Source organism: Herpailurus yagouaroundi, unplaced genomic scaffold (assembly GCF_014898765.1).
Source record: "Herpailurus yagouaroundi ecotype Mexico unplaced genomic scaffold, PumYag 198, whole genome shotgun sequence".
Classification (NCBI taxonomy): domain Eukaryota; kingdom Metazoa; phylum Chordata; class Mammalia; order Carnivora; family Felidae; genus Herpailurus; species Herpailurus yagouaroundi.
The window spans coordinates 7,795,291-7,811,170 of record NW_024412429.1 but is presented as its reverse complement, the minus strand read 5'-3'; the positions used below and the strand labels follow the sequence as shown (position 1 = coordinate 7,811,170).

General features: G+C 40.5%; 1 protein-coding gene across 4 annotated transcripts in view; it reads left to right on the top strand.

Annotated features, from left to right (window-relative positions):
• The window catches only part of MAP3K4 (mitogen-activated protein kinase kinase kinase 4), a 114,352-nt gene that overhangs the window by 49,208 nt on the left and 49,264 nt on the right, over positions 1 to 15,880 (top strand). For all 4 annotated transcript variants that reach the window (XM_040448707.1, XM_040448705.1, XM_040448706.1 and 1 more), the window contains exon 3: positions 1,779 to 3,142. In XM_040448707.1, the coding sequence (XP_040304641.1) occupies positions 1,779 to 3,142 (1,364 nt within the window). The remainder of the gene's footprint in view (positions 1 to 1,778; positions 3,143 to 15,880) is intronic.

Genomic DNA, 15,880 nt, shown 5'->3' with positions numbered 1-15,880 from the left:
GTAAATATTGCACTTAGGAATATTTGTTTTAAAATTCTTATTTTGAAACTATTCTCATTTAAATTGACTAGAAAGTAAATTGGTTTTAAACTAATTTTCTTTAGTGAATTGATTTTGGGGTCTATTAGTTTGTAACCCATATAAATATGCCATATTTCACCCAGTCTAAAGACATACTATAATATGTGTTAAGGAAAAAAATGCTTACAATTGATGATGCAATGTGTTTTCATACTTAGAATTTTTATTTTCTATATACTGAAAGAACCCTTTTATACTTCCTGATATTTAGACACAGGTTTTAAAAAAGCTATTTATTCTTCTTATGTATATGTTATATATACATACATACATGTTATATGTTATATATGTTATTTATATATATATAAAAGAGAAAATGTAAGTGAAAGCTATTAGTTTGTTCCTAAAACTTATTCATATCATTATTAATTATGAAACATATTTTCATTTCAGAGATGTTAAAATAGAGAATGTGTATCGTAGATTCAATGAAACGAAGTATATCCTGGGTGTGGAGGGGAGACTGGGCTGGAGATTTAGGTTTGGGCATTTCGATCTCTGAAGTGGCTGTGAAGGAGCTCTCCGAGGGAGGGAAAAGCAAGACAGGAGGCAGAGGAGTGGAACTCTGAGAAACGTTAGCATTTTCTGATGCAAGTTGCAAGGAGGGGGTTTGAAAAGGAGTGACTTGGGAAGTAGGAAAGAACCCAGAGACTGTTGTGTCTACAAAGCGACAGAGTGGAGGGATTTCGGCAAGGTAGCGGCAGAAATGCCAAACAGGACATTTCAAAGCTTGGGAATTATTAATGGAACTTTCTACAGTTGTTTGACAAAAAAGTGTGTGTTTACTTTCTTTGCATTAGTTTTGAATTACTTTATATGCCGGTACAGGTAAGTGATGCTGAATTAGTCTATATCTTTTCACTTTTGCTAATGCTAAATTCAAAATGTTATCGTTCATTTGTTTGTGGGAAAGAAGAAACCAAGGAGGAGGATAACCCTTTTGTCTATTGTTTGTCTTTCGTTTTTTATGAAAATAATCTGAAAGTGCCTAAAGATTCTTTGTTCAATCTACTTCATTTTACAAATGAGAAAAGTGACCCGGAAAACTTATGTGATTTGCTCTGAGTTAATACATTTAGTTTACGGCAAAGGGGAGAATTGGATGTGTTTTCTGTCTTGTTTTGTTTTTTAAGTTTATTTATTTTGATAGTGCGCACATGAGTTGGGGAGGGGCAGAGAGGAGAGACAGAATCCCAAGCAGGCTCCACGCCATCGGCCCAGAGCCCGATGTGGGACTCGAACCCACGAACTGTGAGATCATGACCTGAGCTGAGATCAAGAGTCAGAGGCTTAACCAGCTGCGCCACCCAGGCGGCCCTGGATGTGTTTTCTAAACCATGTTTCTGTCAGATCTGCTGTGCTGTGTCTCTTGTAAGGTGAAGGCTTAACTTCTGACGATTTCTCTCCCTGTATAACTGCACTTTTGGCACAGAGGTACACAGCTTGTTCTAGGCTACCACCGGAGACTCTTAGAGACTATAGCAAGTATAATAAAGCAGGGAAGATGGATAAAATCTTTTTAGAGGTTTAGAAATGCATATATTCTGAATCTTTTAATTTTCAGCAAATGGCTATGATTTTGTCTCCAGTAACAGCCTGAAAAAGAAGTATATGTGAGTATCAGTTTTATTGAAGATGCCGAGAGTAGCTTCACGTTTTAGAGTAACATAATGTTCTGTTTGTTTGTTTTTAAATAGAAAAAATGAATGCACCAAACCAGCCTCCACACAAAGACACTGGAAAAACTGTGGAGAATGTGGAAGAATACAGCTATAAGCAGGAGAAAAAGATCCGAGCAGCTCTTAGGACAACAGAGCGCGACCATAAGAAAAATGTGCAGTGCTCGTTCATGTTGGACTCGGTGGGTGGGTCTTTGCCCAAAAAATCAATTCCAGATGTGGATCTTAATAAGCCTTACCTCAGTCTTGGCTGCAGCAACGCTAAGCTTCCGGTATCCGTGCCCATGCCTATAGCCAGAACTGCACGCCAGACTTCTAGGACTGACTGTCCGGCAGATCGCTTGAAGTTTTTTGAGACTTTACGACTTCTGCTAAAGCTTACCTCAGTCTCCAAGAAGAAGGACAGGGAGCAAAGAGGACAGGAAAATACGTCTGCTCTCTGGTTTAACCGATCTAACGAACTCATCTGGTTAGAGCTGCAAGCCTGGCATGCAGGACGGACCATTAATGACCAGGACCTGTTTTTGTACACAGCCCGTCAAGCCATCCCAGATATTATCAACGAAATCCTTACTTTCAAAGTGAATTATGGGAGCTTTGCCTTTGTTCGAAATGGAGCTAGTTTTAATGGTACTTCAGTAGAAGGGCAGCGCAGAGCCCCTCATGGAACAAAGATTGTGGGTTACTCAACATATCATGAGCATCTCCAACGCCAGAGGGTGTCATTCGAGCAGGTGAAACGGATAATGGAGCTGCTGGAGTACATAGAAGCACTTTATCCATCGTTGCAGGCTCTTCAAAAGGACTACGAAAAATATGCTGCGAAAGACTTCCAAGACAGGGTGCAGGCGCTCTGTTTGTGGTTAAACATCACAAAAGACCTAAATCAGAAGTTAAGGATTATGGGCACTGTTTTGGGCATCAAGAATTTGTCAGACATTGGCTGGCCAGTGTTTGAAATCCCTTCCCCTCGATCATCCAAAGGCAATGAGCCGGAAGATGAGGGCGATGACACAGAAGGGGAGTTGAAAGGGCTGGAGAGTAGTGCGGACGAGAGCGAAGAAGAAGAGCTCTCTGGTCCAAGGGCCCCGGAAGCCACACAGCCCGCTGACCGCCGTTTCAGCGTCCGTTCTCAGGACTGCGTGTCTAAGAAGCTTGAGCGGCTTGAGTCTGAGGATGATTCTGCTGGCTGGGGAGCCCCAGACTGCAGCACGGAAGCAGGCTTTAGTAGACACTGTCTGACTTCTATTTATAGGCCATTTGTAGACAAAGCGCTGAAGCAAATGGGGTTAAGAAAGTTAATTTTAAGACTTCACAAGCTGATGGACGGTTCCTTGCAAAGGGCACGTATAGCACTGGTAAAGAGTGACCATCCAGTGGAGGTAGGTTTCTGGTAGGCATTAGTCTGTTCTTGTCCTTAGTTCCATTATTACAAGGTGTTGTGTTGATTGTTGGTACTTTCATAGTCTCGATATTTTAAGTGTAAGTGGTAGTTACTGTAACTTGCAGATTTAAACATTTCTCTCAAGTACTGAAATAAATGGGGAAATGGATCTATGAAAACTGTATGAAATTCAGTGAATTAAGTAGAAGGTGGTGTGTGGAGGGAAAAAAAAAATCCAGCCATATAAATATAGGATGGAGAAGGACAGGCTAGGTATAAATAAAGAGGGAAGAAAGCCACAATCATGGGTGACCACAAGCTGAATATGAGTCAGTAAAAAAGTCAACATGATGCTGAAATATTTTTAAATGAATATGGCATCCAAGGTCATGGATATAGTTCTTTCTGTATTCCTCGCAAATAGCTTACTCCCTTTTGAGTAGTGTGTCCTGTTTGGCCACTGTGTTTTAATTTTTTTTTTTGTTATTATGTTTCTTTATTTTTGAGAGGCAGAGACAGAGCGCAAGTGGGGGAGGGGCAGAGAGAGGGGGAGACAGAATGTGAAGCAGGCTCCGGGCTCTGAGCTGTCAGCACAGAGCCCGACGCGGGGCTCGAACTCACGAACTGTAACACCATGACCTGAGCCGAAGTCGGATGCTCAACTGACTGAGCCACCCAGGCGCCCCATTGGCCACTGTATTTTATTTAAAGAGATGTGAGTTGTGGAGAAATGTAAGAATGATCAAAGGAAAAAAGAGTTCACTTCTGTGTTTGGCAAAGCTAGTGATTAGCGCAGATGATGGAGGTTCAAGGGAAGTCTTCATTATTATCAGGTCTGCGGTTTGATATGTGAAGATTTCTGGGAAAGGAATATGCCTCCTAGAAAAAGCGGTTGGAAAACAGTACAAATTTCATTTTGATAGCTTGAGGTCTCAAATTCTTCACTGTTAAGGGTGTTAAGGCTAGAAAGTAGCACGTTGTTGGATACTGTTCTTTAGAGCAAAAGAGTAATTTTTCTCTGTGGCGAGTTTGCGTGTTCATTTGGCTAAAAGCAGAAACACTCAGATCTTTGAGATCCCTTACACCTGTGTTAGGTTGCGATTCTAAATTTTAGTAGCTATGTACATATGTATGTATGCACCTTTTATTTTTATTCTTAAAATTTTTTTTAACTTTTTGTTTTATTTGCTTTTGAGAGACAGAGAGAGAGAGAGAGAGACAGAGTGTGAGCAGGGGAAGGGCAGAGAGGGAGGGAGACCCAGAATCCAAAGCAGGCTCCAGGCTCTGAGCTGTCAGCACAGAGCCCGACGTAGGGCTCAAACCCACAAACCGCGAGATCAAGACCTGAGCTGAAGTCGGACGCTAAACTGACTTAGCCACCCAGGCCACCCCTATTTTTATTTTTTAAACTTCAGTTTACACAATCTGGCTTGCTTTGGAGTGAGAGGTGATAAAACAGCATTTTTTTAATAATCGGAAACAGTGGACGAGAGCCTCAGTTTGTAAGATTTTTATTGTTCGTGAACTAGATCGTGAACTTCTAGGAGAAGGGGTAAGACATTAACATAATATAGCAAGATGTTTGCAAAAGGAATCAGTACTTTGTAGCTATAAGAAGTTAGTTTACTTTGATTATTGTTTTAATTAGATGTCTTAAGTGCATTTGTTATGAGATTTTCTTTGGACAGTATTTTAACTCTGATTTTTTTATGTACGTCTTTTATTAAATTTTTTTTTTTCAACGTTTTTTAAATTTATTTTTGGGACAGAGAGAGATGGAGCATGAACGGGGGAGGGGCAGAGAGAGAGGGAGACACAGAATCGGAAACAGGTCCAGGCTCCGAGCCATCAGCCCAGAGCCTGACGTGGGGCTCAAACTCACGGACCGCGAGATCGTGACCTGGCTGAAGTCGGACGCTTAACCGACTGCGCCACCCAGGCGCCCCTATGTACGTCTTTTAATTAGGGCAAATGACTTTTTTCCCTTTGAGCTCCTGAATCACTGTTTTGTATGATTTCATTATAGTGCAGGTTTCAAAATCAGTAGAACCAAACTAAATACAGAATAAGGATTTGCCAGATACTGCAGATGGTGAATGGCTGACTTTGGTCTAGGTTTTTGGCTGGAGTGGGTCAGTTCCAGTGAGGACACATGTGGGCAAGACAGGGTCGATGATTAACTTTTATTGTGAAGCACTGTTTTTGAAGTGATATGAATGGAGCGGCTCTGGCAGCATTACCTCACCTCTAATTCAGTGGATCTCACAGGAGAGGGGGGCTCATGGTAAGGGCCCCGGGACGCATGTGGGGGCTTCATACGACTGCTTTAAACTCCCCCCTCCCCCCAGATTGTCTCCCTCTCCCTTGGGGATCCTCCGTGGCAGTGAACTGTCGATGCTAACAGTAGAGCTTTGCGTCCCTTAGATGTGTTGCAACAAGAAAGAGGCTGAGAATGGGTGATGAGTGCACTACATTTTGTATTAGAACTCAAGCTGAGTACAGATGGGTTCCCATCACAGTTGCCTTCCTTCGGTTTGACCAGTTGAGATGTAACTGAGAAGGTTATCCTTGTTAGGGAAAAGAGGAGACGTACAGATTCAGAGCTCATAAAGCGTGGGAGTTAAAGGCTGCTTATTAGGATGGTTTGGATAGTGTTTGCTTTTCACAACAAAAATGGAGTACAGAAGCCCCTGTTGTTTCAGGTTTTGTGTCATAAAATGTGTTTGTCAAAGAATGAAAGAGTAACCGAGAGCTGAAGTAGAAATTCTTCTGTATTAGAGATCAGTCCAAACTAATAAAAGATGAGGCCCCAGAATTATAATTAACTCCGTGGGAAAGGAAGACTTCTTTTTATTTCCATTTGAGGAACATCATTTCTGTAAGGGGAGGTGTGTATGTATACGCATGACTATATATAGACTTACCTTCTTGGTTCGTTTTAGAACTTTGACTAAGTATTTTGGAGGAAGAGCTGCAGTTTTGAAATCAAGTGACTGGATTCCATTCCTTGGTGTGGGTCTTTCTCACCACATGACTCTGTAAATAACTTAATCTTTCGGACCCTTAGCCTTTGCGTCTGTAAAATGGCTATAATATTACTTCACTACCTACCTCACAGGGTTGTTGTGAGGCTTAAAAAGGTATTTGTATACATAGTAAAATGCTATAGAAGCCGAATATGAACTATTAATTTTTATAAGTTTTGTTAAATTTTTTTTCTCTTTAGAAGCTAACTGTAAGTCAATATGGGCTAGACTGTTCTATATTTTTATTTTTAAAGTGTATTTAACCTTTTTATGTCTGCAATCTCTGCCAAATACTCAGACATTTTAAAGGTACATTTTAAGCAGTGTATAGCCTTTAGGTTTAAAGACGATTTTATTTTCATTCTTAATTGTTAGATACATCTTGACCATCTGGTGCCACACATTGTACCCAACACATATCTTCTACTTTGCACTGTATTTATGGCTTATGTGATAATAGTAATGAATATAGTCGAAGGATTTTGTAGAAAGGAGGAAATATACTCGTGATATTTTATTTTTCTTGACTATGTCTTTGTATTTTTATTCTTCATGATTAAGTTACTTATAATTAGTGTTTATGAATAACGTGATCTTATGTTTAATTTCCTTTGGCTTATCAACATGCTTTATGAAGCAGCTTTTCTCTAAAATTTTATTATTATATTTCAAAATCTTTAAATTTAAAGACTTGTAATCTTCAATTGATTCTAGACTTCTGGAAAACTCGTAAAGGTAGTACAGAGTTTTCATTTATGTTCTTTATCCTGCTTCCTCTGATGCTGACATCTTACTTAACTCTGCTATATCTGTCAAAATTAATTCATTAACTTTGGTATAAAATACTGTGAACTAACTGCAGACATTATTTGGGTTTCTGTTTTTCTACTAACGTCCCCTTTCCGCTCCAGGATCCGGTCAAGGACGCCACATTGCATTTAGTCGCATCTTCTTAGTCTCCTGTGATCTGTGGTAGTTGCTCAGTCTTCCCTTGTTTCTCATGATCTGGGTGGCTTGTAGCATGTCCCTGAATTTGGGTTTGTCTGATGTTTTCTCAAGAGTAGACTGGGTCCTTAGGCTTGGGCATGAATGCCACTCTTACGGCATCATAATATCATTGATCATGTTAACCTGGATCACCCCGTGAAGGTGTCTGACAGGTTCCTCCACAAGTTAGCAGTTTTCCCTTTCCATGCTGTATTCTTTGAAGTGAATCACTAAACGGAACCCGCATTTAAGGGGAGGGGAATTCCTGTAGGAATCTCCACCTCCAGGAGGAGGGAATATCTGCATGTATTATTTGGAATTCTTCTGTTTGAAAGATTTACCTCTTCTCTCCCATTTATTTATGTCTCTGTGTGGAGTCATAAATTTTTATTTTTTTCTTGGGTTGTAATCTAATAATATTGTTCTTTATTTCGTTGCTCAGATTGTTGCTGCTTTAGCCATCGGACATCGTTCAATTGGCTTCTGGGTCCTTTTGACATGCCTGCATCTTTTTTTGTATGGTTTTGCTTTTTGAGCAGTTTCTTATTTTAAAGCATCATCCTTTATTTTTCCTGTTGCTGTCCTGAAGTCAGCCGTTTACCCGAGGAGCTCTGGTTCCTTTTATTGGAGTATGGTATTTAGAAATGAAGATCTGGGCCCTGGATGTTACTGTCAGTTGTCATTCTTCCATGCCCTTCAGTGATAGAGTTAGAAAATATAGGTATGTCTTTCAGCCCACGTGTATGCACAGATCTGCAATTCCTTCTCTATCGATTGATCGATCGATGAGTCTATCTGCCTACCTGTCTGTCTGTCTGTCTGTCCGTTAAAAATAAACATGAGTTCCGGTTGATGCCTGCGGTCTAATCCAGCACCACAAGTTTCATCCAGCCTCCCTCCTCTGCTCACTGGCAGTGGGAAACCTGGCTCCCGTGACTGCAGTTCATTGGCATATTCGTGCAGCTGGAGTGTACATGCAACGTGGTTTCGGAAGCACTGACCGGGACCCCTGTGAGGAATAAATTGGCCAGCTAGAGTACAGCATTTAGGTACAGTTTGTTTTGTCTTTGGTCTCAGAGTGTCACAACAGAATTTACCAGTTAGTTAGTTAGGTTACCAGTTTCCTCCAGCTCCTTCAGTGAGGTTATAGCATACATTTGCAACATAGCTAGATTTATTTATTTGTTTGTTTGTTTATTTTTGAGAGAAGGAGACAGAGCATGAGTGGGAGAGGGGCAGAGAGAGAGGGAGACACAGAATTGGAAGCAGGCTCCTGGCTCTGAGTCCGATGTGGGGCTTGAACTTCACAGATCATGAGATCATGACCTGAGTGGAAGCCGGTCGCTTAACCAACTGAGCCACCCCTGGCGCCCCAAGCTAGATTCACTTAATCTCAGTCTGCCTTCCGTCCGGGGATTCCCCAGTGTCCTAGTTGATTTTTTCAAGTTTACCTACCATAAAGTTTACTTTTTGTGTTGTATAGATCTGTGAGTTTTGTGCATTTTTTAAAATGTCAAATGCCCATAAAATATTGGAGCCATAGATTGTGATATGGTTATTCTCTGTTCCTTCCTTTTTGTTTTACCATCTGAAATTTATACCTTTTCAGAAGAAGAGAAAGATAAAATGAAAATTTTTACTTTAGTGTATAAAAAAATTTAGTTGCCTGACTCATTGCATGTTACCATGCATATTACCTCAAATCCTAAGGAAGAGTTTTGGTTACTTTATAAATTAACTCTCTTTTGAGTTGGAAATGATGATGTATTTATCGTAAGTTTAATGGCCAAACAAATATTGTTTGCCTTATGATCCAAGAATATATATAATTATGCTAACTTTTCCTATAAGCACAAGCAGCCCTGGAGAGGTTGCCTTTTGTATTCAGAGTGGACGAAGCCTGTAGAAGCTGGGACACGTGGCAACAACAGCTACTCGTTTTCAAGTCTTGCCTTGTGCCAGGCACAACAACCCAAGGAAGGGGTGGTGTTCATTCCATATTTCACAAATAAGGGGAGTGGGTAACTTGCTCCAAATCACAGGAGCTGTTGATTGTCAGAGGGCTTTACACCCAGGACTCTTGGATCCCGCACTTTAAACTGTGCCCGTGGTGTCCAGACCTGGCTGCACATCACTGTTACACAGGGAGCTTTTGAAAATACACGTACTCGTGGCCTTTTGGGTTATAGGGCAAATCAGAATCTCTTGGGGTAGGACATGAGCATCGACATCTTTACCCTCCAACGTGCTTCACAAGGAGCGGGACCAGCGCAGTGCGCTTCAGACTAAGCCCGTGGGAGACACTAAGTAGGCTACGGTTTTCCCCAGCCCCGCCTTCCAGATCGGTGTTCATTAATACAGTTATCGTAGTTAATTTTTCATTTGCTTCAGTCATCACCTGTCTGATTGCATTAGTAAAGTTACACAAACTTTTTTTTATTACTTATTTTTTATTTTTATTTTTTGATGTGTATTTATTTTTGAGAGAGAGAGAGAGAGAGACAGAGAGAGAGAGAGAGAGAGACAGAGTGTGAGCAGGGGAGGGGCAGAGAGAGAGGGAGACACAGAATCCGAAGCGGACTCCAGGCTCTGAGCCATCAGCACAGAGCCCGACGCGGGGCTGGAACCCACGGACCGTGAGATCGTGACCTGAGCCGAAGATGCTCCACCGACAGAGCCACCCAGGCACCCCCTTTGTTAAAAAAAATTTTTTTTTTTAAAAAAAATTTTTTTTTCAACGTTTATTTATTTTTGGGACAGAGAGAGACAGAGCGTGAACAGGGGAGGGGCAGAGAGAGAGAGGGAGACACAGAATCGGAAACAGGCTCCAGGCTCTGAGCCATCCGCCCAGAGCCCGACGCGGGGCTCGAACCCACGGACCGCGAGATCGTGACCTGGCTGAAGTCGGACGCTCAACCGACTGCGCCACCCAGGCGCCCCTAAAAATTTTTTTTAATGACAAACTTTTTAATTGAGTAAGTGGCAAGCCAATGAACACATACTGCTCACTTGCCTGTAAGTTTTCTGTTTTCTTAAAAGAAGCGTACTCACTTGAGGGAAGATAGAAATTTGTTCTGCGTTATTTTTGACTGCGGTGAGCCAACTGAGTGAAACCGGATGTAAGATGAAAAAGATCAAAGGAGAGAACTCATCAGCTTGCAGTGGAGAACTGGATCCCGTGATGACAACGCAGCAGCAGCAGCAGCAGCAGCAAGGCTAGTAGCTGCCATTAACTGAGTACTTGCTACATGTGGAGGCGGGTTGGTCAAGTAACTTGGTCGTCACCCAGTATGGCAGAGCCAGGACGCGAACCCAGCGCCGGCTGTAAAGCTGTGCTCCTGATCCTTACACTATACTGCCTCCTGAATTTGTATTTTGTCCCGCCTTGCGCTTTGAGTATTTTTTGACTTTAGTGGCTAGCATTTAAAAAAATTACAAGATGTTACATGAATATCTGGATTTTTTTGTTTTCCTTAAAGTCCTGGGAGGAGGTCTGTCGCCACTGGGCCTGCATTCCCACGTGGTAGCATCTGGTGGGTTCCAGCTGACCACAGTGCCCATCATTTCTTGTTCTCTTACTGTCACCTTTCCCTCGCTCACCCATTGACATCACCCACCTGGCCCTGTGGGCATGTCAGTTTGTGACATGGCCCCTGGTGTAGAATCGTAGAAACTAACTTTTGAAGGCTAACACAAAGACTACAGTCGATCCTTGAACAACATGGGGGTTAGGGGTGCTGACCCCTTGCACAGTCAAAAATGCGTGTATAACTTTTGACTCCCCAGAACTTAACTACTCATAGCCTGTTGTTGATCAGAAGCCTTACTGATAACCTAAACAATTAACGTGTATTTTGTATGTTAGATGTATTATGTACTGTATTGTCACGATAAAGAGAAAAGAAAATGTTACTAAGAAGGTCATAAGGAAAAGAAGATACATTTACAGTCCTGTACTGTATTTATCAAAAATACTCTGCGTGTAAGTGAACGCATGCAGTTCAGACTCTGCTGTTCAAGGGTCAGCTGTATTTTGATCTGCTCCTTCGTTTTATAAGACGATGTGCCTTCTTTTGTTTTACTTCTATATTGAGTGTATATACAAAGAGATGAAGTTGCTGCTTATCCTGCTCAGAGTACTAAATCCTTTGGTTTGGATCTTGTAGCCTTTTTTTTTGTGCTTATATAAATGTATGTCTTTGTTCTGTGATACAGGTAATTTTTAACAGGTTTTTATTTAAATCGCAGTTAGTTAACATATGGCCTGACACGAGTTCCAGGTGTACAATATAGTGACTCAGCACTTCCATAAACACCCCGTGCTCATTACAAGTGCGCTCCTTTTTTTTTTTTTTTTTTTTCTAATGATAATGCTGTATTTATTCTGTGACTGATGGGTTGTCCCCCCTGCCCCCATGTTGGTATAGTTAGCTGTGCTTCAGTTCCATTTAACAACTACATGGTATTCCATCATATGAATGTACCATAGCCTGTTTAACCATTTTACTCTCTTGTTTAAATCCCACCCTCTTCCTCTGGCACCCATCTACCTGTTCCCTGTGTCTCCCAGGACAGTTTTGTTTTGCTTTGTTTTTAGATTCCGCATATGAGTGAGATCATACGGTGTTGGTCTTTGTCTGTGTGACTTACTTCACTCAGGAAAATGTCTTCAGGGTTCACCCTTGTTGTCACAAATGGCAGGATTTCCTTCTTTTTTTGTGACTGAATGATATTCCATTTTGCGTATATATAAAATCTCACACTTCCTTTATCCATTCACCCACTGATGGACACTTAGGTTGTGTCCATATCTTGGCTATTGTACATAGTGCTGCAGTGAACAGACTGGGGGCAGATTCCTCTTCGTGTTAGTGTTTTCATTCTCTTTGGATAAATACACAGAAGTGAAATTTGCAGATCAGATGGCGGTAGGTCTATTTTTAATTTTTTGAGGAACATCCGTATACTGTTTTCCATGGTGGCTGCATCAGTTTACATCCCCACCGACAGTGCACAAGCCTTCCCTTTCCTCCACATCCTCGCCAACACTTGTTACTTCTTATACTTTTGGTAATAGCCATTCAATAAGTGTGAGGTGATATCTTATTGTGGTTTTGTTTTGCATTTCCCTGATGATTATAACCACGTCACTCTTAAGGGACACTTAACTTTTAATAGTGCAGCCAAGAGTATTGTGTACATTCCCCTTTATAAACTTACTTCATTGTTCTTGTAAGAATGATTAATTGAAATGGAATTGTGAGCTCACTGTGCATGCACATTTAAATCTTTGATAGACACTGCCAACTTGCCCTTCAAAATGGCTTTATTCATGTTTACCTGACAGTGGAGGAGAAATCCCATTAGTCCTCAGTTTTGCAACCATGATCAGTAAAAACTGTAATTTCCTTTTAGTCTTTCATTCTCCTCACTTTTAGTGACATTGAGCCCGTTGTCAAGTTTATAGGCCACATATATGTCTTCTTTGAATTTTCTTTTTCCTCATTTTATTCATTTTCTATTTTTATTATTATAATCTTGATCTGTTGGAGTTATTTATATTTTATGGATATTATTCATTTTTTATTATGGCTATACATCTTTTTTTCAAACTGTGTTTTAACTTGTTTATGATGTTTTTCCCTACACAGAAACTTAAAATTTTTATTATAGCCTTCATCACCTTATTTTGTGTGTAGTCCAAGTTTATAAAACATTCTGTATTTTTTCCTAATTGTTTTTACATAGTTCAGGAAAATTTTGTTAAGAAAAATACTAAACCCATGTAAAACTAGACAGAATAATACCATGAATACCTTTGAATCTGTATCCCAGCACAGTGGTTATTAACTCCTGGCCAGTACCTACTGCCACTCCACACTTCCTCCATCATTTTGAAGAAAAGCTCAGGGATCATCATATTTTATACATTTCTCTGAAGGAAGAGGGCCTGTTCTAGAAATGTACCGCAGTCCCATTGTCACACCTAAAAGGTAGCATTAACTCCTGTGATCATCAAAGATCAAGTTAATGTTCATATTTTGATTGTGTCATAGTTATCTTGGTTTTCTTTGAAAAACATTTAACAATTTAAATCATCAGTTTTCGAATATCCATCACACAAGGTAACAGTTTGTTATATTTCTTAAGTGTAAGTCCCCCTCCCTTTTTTTTGCCATATGTTTATTGAACAACCTGGGCCTTTTTCCCTGTGGAGTCTCCCACAGTCTGAATTTTGGTAAATGGACCTACAGGTGTCCTGTTATGTGTTTCCTTTTTCTCTTTGCTCTGTGTAAAGTGACTGTAAGGTCTAGTGGCTTGATCAGATTCAGGATTTCTTGATTGATTGGTTGATTAATGGCATTAGTACTACTTCATCGGGACACATAGAATGTATGACTGTCTCTCTGAGACGTTCCCATCCTTAGGGAACAGCCCTTTGGGGATATGCCCTCAAATTACTGTGTTTTAAAGATGTTTGAATAATTCTTCATGGTTATGCCACCAACTGGACATGTATTTAGATTCTCTTCTTTTTTTGGCTATGTATTTAAAATAACAGCTGTATTGAGACAGAGTTCACATACCATGATATTCACCATTTTGAAGTGTTGAGTTCAGGGGTTTTTAGTGTATTCAGGGCCGTGTAATCATCAGCGCCACGTAACCTGGGAACATCTTCAGCATCCCTGCGCGAGGCCCGCGACCAGTTAGCTGCCACCTCCAGTCTTTCCACCCGCCACCTGCAGCCCTGAGCAACCCCTTACCTGTTTTCTGTCTCTTTATATTTGCCTATTCTGGCCATTTCCTGTAAATGGAATCCTCTAGTGGTCTCTCAGGATTGGCTCTTTTTCACGCCACCCACGTTGTGGTTGTATCAATGCACCATTTGTCTGTGTGGCTGAATAATACCCACTCAAATGTGGGTGTCCCACATTTTCTTCACCCACTCAGAGATCTCTTATGTGTGTTTTTTATTTTTAGGTTTTGCTTTTTAACCTTAATTTTGCAAGAGTTATGAGAAATGCTTTGTTTTAAGAGAAAAATCTATGGAATAATATATTTTCAAGGAAATCTGATTTCTCTGATAAAGGTATTACGCTTTAAGATTATGTTTTATTCTTCCATTTTCTAATATAAGCTGTGTATGCAGTTTTCTTTATTTACTTTTAATATATGGCAAGTGTATTTTTACCCCTTAAGGTTATACTTACATTAATATCTTTGTATAATATACTTACTGCTGTCTCTCGCCCCAACATTTTTTTTAATGTTTATTTATTTTAGAGAGAGACAGAGGGTGAGTGGGCGAGGGGCAGAGAGAGAGAGAGAGGGAGACACAATCTGAAGCAGGTTCCCGGCTCCGTGCTGTCAGCACAGAGCCCGACACAGAGCTTGAACTCATGAACCGGGAGATCATGACCTGAGCTGAAGTCGGACACTTAACCTGAGCCACCCAGGTGCCCCAGCCCAACATTTTTTTGTTGTTGTTATTTGTGGGTTCTCAACTATGAGGATATTGGAATTACCCTTTTTTTTAACCCAGGTTTTCATTTGAAGTAATTTTTCTTTTACGTCCAGTGAAATGCTAAGAAATTGCATATGCCCGCCCCCCACCCCCAGCCCCCCAGATTGTGATCCTTGCGGTGTTTCAACAGTATAGCCGTTACTGACCATACTTTCTCCCTTACATTATCCCCTCCTTTCAGCTCTAGGGGAGTATGTGTGTGAGTTTCTTTAAAAAAAATTTTTTTTCAACGTTTTTATTTTTATTTTTGGGACAGAGAGAGACAGAGCATGAACGGGGGAGGGGCAGAGAGAGAGGGAGACATAGAATCGGAAACAGGCTCCAGGCTCCGAGCCATCAGCCCAGAGCCCGACGCGGGGCTCGAACCCACGGACCGGGAGATCGTGACCTGGCTGAAGTCGGACGCTTAACCGACTGCGCCACCCAGGCACCCCTGTGTGTGAGTTTCGATAGACAGACATAGAGAAGTAGACAGACAGAGATTGAGATTTAGATACAAAGTTTTTGGCTTTTTTTTTTAATTTTTGAGACTCATGTTTTGATTTTTGTTAATGGTCTCCTGAGTCATTTTGTTCCATAGTAGTCCTCAGCAAGGGTTCACAAAAACAGCGTTTTCTGTGTTCTTGAATTTTCCAAACCGTTTGTGGCATTTACTCTTGCAAGTCTGTTTGGCTATAAAATCTTTGGCCTATATTTTCTTTCCTTGAAGAAGTTTGATATATGTAATGGTTTTGTCTTTTGGCCTGCAGCATGGAGGTTGGGAAGTCTGATGACAATACATTTTTGTTTCTACTTGTAAGACCTTTGTTCACCTGTATTATTTATTTATTTATAACCTGGAGGCCCAAAGGATCGTTGTGTTGTTGTTGTTGTTGTTTTCTTTTTCTTCAAACTCCAACTAGTTTACTTGGTGTTGGTTTTTCCACATTGGTATTTTTGAATACATGGTGCCATTTTAATGTATTATTTCAGGTTTTGTTTGGTTTTTATCTGTTTTTTTTTTTTTTTTAATTTCAAGTGAATTTCATATTGTTTTAACTTTTTTCTGTTTCATTGATTTGGTTTTTTTCTCTGGGAACCACTGCTGTATATGTTTTGGACCTACTTTCCCCTCTCTTCTCTGTCCCTTTATTTCAAATCTTCTTTTCTCTTTTCTTTTCTTTTCTTTTCTTTTCTTTTCTTTTCTTTTCTTTTC